Genomic DNA, 6,472 nt, shown 5'->3' with positions numbered 1-6,472 from the left:
TGCTGCCGTTTCTGTATTCCCTCAGGTGGCCAGCGAATGAAATTAAAGCCCGGCCGACTTGAGGCTCGCAGCCAATAGAAAGGCTGTTTGGCACCGAGCTGAGTGGCAAGCAGCCCTAGCCAATAGTTAGTTGGATATCTTGGAGAATGATAGGTATACCTTAGCCAATAGACGCTGGCCGGTGGGAGGCTCACCCAGCTGACTACATCTCTCCTCCTGGCTCTGCTTGGCAAAGCACCAAATAGACAGCGGATGAGGAGGGCGCGAGCCATTTGAGCGGCAGGCCTCCCAGCCAGTAGGGCTGCCCAGCGAGCGGAACGATTGTGCCCCGCCCCCGACGAGGACCGAGTTTGGGGAGGGCGGAACGTACTCTTTGACTGATAGCCGCTTTTGCCCAATGGCGGGCGGGGAGACCGGGAGCCTCTCTTGACCGACGTCCCGTTCGCCCAATGGAGCGCCAGGCAACCGGGAGGTCACCCTCAGAGCGGCAACCAGCCTCGCCAATGAGGGGACCCGGGGCCGGGCCGGAGCGGAGAAGCAGGAAGCGGTCGAGGAGGCGGAGGCCGCCCCGCAGTCGGGAGAGGGACCTGGCGGGGAGCCTGCGGAGCCGCTGGGCGAGCTGCCCCTCTCCGAGGCGGACACGACACCGGGGCGCTCCAGGGAGCCGGAGCCGAGCAGGTAGGCCCGAAAGCACTTCCCCTTTAAGGGGGTGGGGCCTCGCCAGGCCCCGCCCACGAGGCCTCGATTAAAGGGGTGGGGGCGCGGAGGGAGATTTATTAGGGGGGGCGACCTCAAAATGGGGTGGGCTTCTGCATTGATGGGGTTGTGGAGGAGTAATGGGGAGGAGGGTCTGGCGCTACAGGGATGGGAGGGGAAGGAGGAATATTTCACCATAAATGGATGGGGGGTTCTCAAAATCAGGGATTGGGGGACAAGGGCCCCCCCCACCAAGGGGGTTACAAGTGGGGGAGGTACAGAATAGGCTGGCGGTTTTCATCCCTCAGTGGATATTAGCTTAAATAAACTGGGGAGGTTCTGGTATTGGGGGAGGGCATTTCAGTCCTGCTTTGAGGGGGTAGGAAATTGTGTGTGGAGGGGGTGCAGGCTGACGGTTCCTCCTCCCTCCTGCAAAAATAGAGAAAAAGAGCAACACCCCAACATGGGATGGATTGGGGGGGGTTGAAGACTTAAAATGTGGGAAGGGATGACCCCCAACAAAGCCCTCTGGGGAGCCCAAAGAGGGAAGTCAGAATAACATGGGGCTTCGCCTCTTTTCAGTGCATCTCGGTGTAAATAGATCCTGGGAGGGGGCACCTCAAAATGGTGTGGGACTGGTCCACTTCAGTCCTGTTTTGAAAGAGGAGGAAGTGAGGAGGAGGATGGTGGTTTCTTCTGTTTCCTACTCACAAAAACAAACTTGGGATGGAATGGCGCTCACGATGGTTGGAAGGGTCCGTTTCAATGTTGCTTTGAGAGGTCAAGCAGATTTTTTGGCGGGGGGGGGTGAAAGGAAGGGAGATGGGTGCTGTCCTCCCCCCCAACTCCAAAAATCCATGTATCTCAACAGAAACCTGGAACTGCGAGGAGTGGGGAGGGTCTCAGACTGGAGGAGATGGGGGCATCTGAGTTCTGCTTTGAGAGGAAAGGAAGATGGGTGCTCCCTCCTGAAAAACCTGGGATGGTGGGGTTGTGCATGAAAATAATATTGAGAGCATGGGGAGATTGGTGCTCCCCTTCACACTGGCGAGGTGAGATCTAAAAAATGCAGGGAGAGAAAGGAGTCCATCTCAAAACTCCTTTGAGAAGGCAGGGACAATATGAGGTTGCATATAGAGCAGGCATGTCCAAAGTTGGTTTCGGGGGCCTAATCCGGCCTGCCAGTTGGTTTATTTCCTAAAATCCTAAAAAAAAACCTCAACAACCTCAACCCTAAAAAAGCTCAACAACTTTGGTTGGCCCTCATGGCCCTTCACTTCATCAAATATGGCCCTTTTTCACCACTGATATAGAGTATCTCAACATTAAAATAGAATGGGGTTGCGGGGGGGGGGGGAATAGGGAGAAGGATGCAGCTCAGTCCTGATTTGAAGGCATAGTGAAGGAATATGGGGGGGGGACCTGGGATTTCTCTCTCCCTATATGTATTAAAGAAATTGAGGGGGTGCATAAGTTAGTGATAGAGCACACGCTTTGCATGCAGAAGGTCCCAGGATAAATAAACATTTTAGGGGAGCAAAGTAGACTTGAGAAAGCAATGCCAGATTTCAACCCTTTTAAATAAGTTAAACATTTTCAGGGGTTTGACCTGTTTCCCCCCCTTCTCTTCAACCCTTCCCCCCCCCAGCAAAAGTAGAAAAAAACAATCCTGGGAGAGTAAAAGGGGATGGACAGCAATTTCCAGATCCCTTCTTTTCTCTGCTCCCCCCCCCAAAAAAAAAATCTGAGGAAAATTTTAATATTGCCACACACAAATATATATAAAGCATATAGTTTATTGAGAGGGGTGAACAATTTTATTCTCAGATTGGGGGTTGGGTGAAAGAAAATTTGTCCTCCCAAGATACACAACATTTGTGATGGGGTGTTTTGTTTTGTTTTTTTGAGGAGGTGAGACTTCCTTCTCCTAGGATTTCGTGGAGGTGGAAGAGTAGAAATCTTTAGAGGTTTGCCATCACCCCTTATTGAATTGTATATCTCACTACCAGCCAATTGATACCTAAAACCTGAAAAATCAATCAATTCACTGTGTAAATAAATATCGGGTTGTTGCTGTTTGCCTGTTTGTGGACAGTTTGTGTTTACAGACTGTTGAGTAGGCAGAACCTTCCCCCTCCCTCCAAACTGAAAATAAATCCTGGAAAAAAGCAGGAAAATATTTCCTTAATTGTGGTTTTGCGTTTGTTTTTTTGTTTGCCTTTTGAACGGAGTTATGCTGAGCCCTGGTGGCATTTGGAGAAGTGTTCTGATTTTGGAGCTTCTCCCCACCCCTACCCCCAGTCTCCAAATATTCATGGATAGAGGCATACAGTAGTAGGTGTGAGGGGGTTAATCAAATATTAGTTTGCTGTTATGCATTTAAAACCTTTTGATTCCATTTTCCCAGGGCTCAGAGCAGGAGTATGAAGGGGATATTTTTCTGCAAAAGAGAGGCAGCTCCCCAATGGGCTTTGAGGGGGGTTCGGCCCAAGAGTCTGCTGTAGCTTTGCTTGGCGTTTTACCCATCCCATCCCCTCCAGTGCCTAAGAGATTATAGGACTTTTCCCAAGTCCTGCATGGCAGTGATGATGGGAAGTGCTACGTCAGGGTCTGGGGGACCCGTGGTGCTCCAGGTGTTGTCAGTCTCCCCCAAATCCCAATAGCTAGTAGTGTGGCTATTTCAGCAACATCTGGAGGGCTGGAGATCTTCTAAAACTTCCCACTAGGTCTTGGAGGGTGGACAGCCTTGAGTTAAAATGCCAATTTGGCCATCAATGTTTTTGAGTTGCGTTGGACACCATTAATTCTGTTTCCCAAATTCCCAGCGGGGTCGTGTATGCTTTTAAATGGGTGCCAGTAATTTCTGTGAACCGGCATTCCTGATCAGAGCATGGGTGCTGACATTCAGGAATTGAAATCATGCTAATGGAAGAGCAATGAAAATGGCAGGGTGGAGGGGGCTGAGAACCAAGAACCCAAAAGATAGTTACATGTCAGGAAGAAAGTAAGGCTCCTCCTTGAGATGCTAGCTTTCTTCTTTCAGGGATTTTTGTTATGTCACTTTCCATCAGCATCTTGAAATCATACAGTCCAGGACAGGTGTTGTCACTTGGTTCTCCCTGTTTCGTATCCTGGCCTTGTTTGTTTCGTTTACCCTGAGAGTAGATGCTAGCCAGATAACGTAGATTTTTAATGCTTCGCAGGTTCCCTGTCTGTCTGCCCACTATGCTAATGTGGAGACCCTTGAAACGCAACACCAAGCCTGCCAAATATATATATTTTTAATTTTCTGTTTTCTCCCTTTACAAAATTGCACTTTTCCTGGCCTTCCTTTCCTTCCCCACTTGGGTGTCTCTGTGGAAGTTAGCAGATGGTCAAGGCTTAAGTCTCTTAAAGACAACTGGAATTTAATCGCGTGCCGTGCCAGACTTCAGCTGAAGGCCCCAGCAGACGGGTTTTTAATCCAAAATATTAAAATGGTTCAGGTTGGGGGTGCAGGGGCATAGGACGGAATGGAAAAGGGGGGGTTCTAGATTGAACCTCCAGGATACAGATTTTGAGACCTGGGCAGCAGAGTGCAAGACTGGGTTGTGTTAAGTTAGGAGCTGTCTGATCTCAGCTGCCTCTTCCGTCTCCCTTAGAGGTGTGGGGTTTGGTGGTTGGGGATGGGGATGGGGCGGGCGGGGGTCTGCTTGCCCCAACAGCATCATATTAGGACCACCTGATCCCTTTGATCAGTCTCTGAGGGAGAGTCACTGTTTGTGGTTCTCATTACTTGGGTGCCTCTCAGGAGCCATGCATTCAGCGCAGTGGGCTTGATTGTGTGGAAGTCGCTTTAGACAGGCCGTCTTCTACCCATTGAACCACTGGCACTAACATAAGACTTTAAAAAATTGCAGCAGGCTTTTTAATGGAACTCTGACTTTTAATAGTTTTAACTTGTTTTGGCTTCATTGCCTGGAGACGACTGTATTCAAGCGGGATATAAATTGTCGAAATGAATAATAAATAATCATCTAAATCAGTGTCCATCTACCTTGTCAGACTACAACTCCCATCATGTCTGGCCCGCATAGTTAGGGATGATGGAAATTGTAGTCCCAACAACATCTGGGGACCACGGTTGAAGATCACTGATCTGAATAATCTTCAAGTGTGCCTTTCTGCACACTGTGGTTGCCTTCTATACCAGGGTGGGAAACTGCTTTTGTGCCCCTCCACTGAATGTTGTTGGGACTCCCAAATCCCATCAGCCCCAGAAAGCAACATCTCCAGAGGTGAAGGATGTCCTGCCTAGAGATGCCACTGGGATCGATCTCATAGACATCTACATGCAAGGTGGTCGCTCTCCCACAGGGCTTCTCCTGAAGATGAAGTAAGATTCTAGTCCTCAGGGTTGTGAATGAATGGCTGGCTTTAAATTGTACTTTAGGAAGTTGCCTTACTGCAGAAGGAGACCTTTAGTCCTTCTAGCTCATGCTGCCTACACGGGCTGGCAGTGCCCCTCCAGGTTTTCTGGCATGGATCTTGCCCACCAATGCCAGGGATTGAACACGGGGCATTTTACCTGAGCTGAGACCTTCCCCTCAGGAGCTCTGCCGCAAATGCCCAGGAGCAGAAATGGGCACCCCAGGTTGTCTCCTGATACACTGCATGTGATCTTTAAAACAGCCTCCTCCCTCCTGAAAACTCCTCTCCACTCCCAAAATGCCGAGGGAGAGACTTAATATGACAGGATGAATTCCTAACAGGTTTTGTAGCTCTTTCCAGCCGATCCTGTGCGCTGCAAAGCTCTTGCAGAACGACTTTCCCTGCCTCTGACTCTGCCCCTTTTTGCAGCCAGGGCTGAGGCAGGCATGGCGGCCTCCTTGCCAGGCCTCCGTCCCAGGCCTTGTTTGTTGTTTTTTGTCCATTCCCCAAGCCTCGCCTGGCGTGTTGCATCTTGCTTCATGAGCTGAGGAGATGACAAAGCTGGGCTTGTCCATCTGTCACTGCCTCCCGGGCCAGGCGATCAGTGTTGGTTGTGTGTTTAAATCCTTTAAAGGGTGGGGGGGAGAGAAATCTAAATCTATTTCCATCGTTGGCATGTTTTCTCTGGAGTAAGCTTGGTGGTAGTGTACCTGCTTGGGATGCAGAAGGACTCGGGCTCAATCCCCAAAGGCGTCTCCAGGCTGGGCTGGAAGAGACTCCCTGTCTGAAATCCTGGGGAGCCACTGCCAGTCAGTGTAGACTATACTGGGCCAGGTCTGACTCAGTAAAAGGCAGCTTCATGTGTCCCTGTTTAAACCAGTCCTTTGTTCAGAACCATGAGGACTGGAAGCTTACTGGAATCTTTTGGGGAAGGACAGTAGCACAGTGATGGAGCATTGGCCTTTGCTTGCAGAAGTTTCAGTCCAAGGAGGGCTGGGGAGAAACTTCCTGCCTGAAACTCTCAAGAGCTGCTGCCAGTCAGTGTAGACACCACTAAGCTAGGTGGGCCAACGGTCTGACGTGGTCTAAGGCAACTGCCTGTGTGGGTTTTTTTGCACACGTGTAACCTGAGTGCAAACAACTGCAGCAACAGCAACAACAAAATGGCATTAGGTCTCTGCCCATAAGGAGCTTACAGTCAGAATGAGCAAGGGGGAGGATTTTTATTGGCTTCATATGGGGGGGGTAGGAGGGAGAAAATTGGAGTCTCTGGGGAACCACTGTGGTCTCCCTTTCTCCTGTGCTTTGGGCCAGCTGCTACATATCCTCCATGCTCAGCACCAGAGCCCCACTGCGCACATGCGCC

At 50.2% G+C, this 6,472-nt stretch overlaps 1 protein-coding gene across 1 annotated transcript in view; it reads left to right on the top strand.

The window, feature by feature from the left end:
- The first annotated feature begins 422 nt into the window (after positions 1-422).
- The window catches only part of ZNF687 (zinc finger protein 687), a 30,499-nt gene continuing 24,449 nt past the window's right edge, over positions 423-6,472 (top strand). The window contains exon 1 of the mRNA XM_035098942.3: positions 423-678. Within this exon, the coding sequence (XP_034954833.3) occupies positions 450-678 (229 nt within the window). The 5' untranslated portion in view covers positions 423-449. The remainder of the gene's footprint in view (positions 679-6,472) is intronic.

The sequence above is a fragment of the Zootoca vivipara genome, chromosome 16, assembly GCF_965207765.1.
Source record: "Zootoca vivipara chromosome 16, rZooViv2.hap1.1, whole genome shotgun sequence".
NCBI lineage: Eukaryota > Metazoa > Chordata > Lepidosauria > Squamata > Lacertidae > Zootoca > Zootoca vivipara.
Note: the sequence above shows the minus strand (reverse complement) of the source record. Positions and strands in the feature narration are given on the sequence as shown.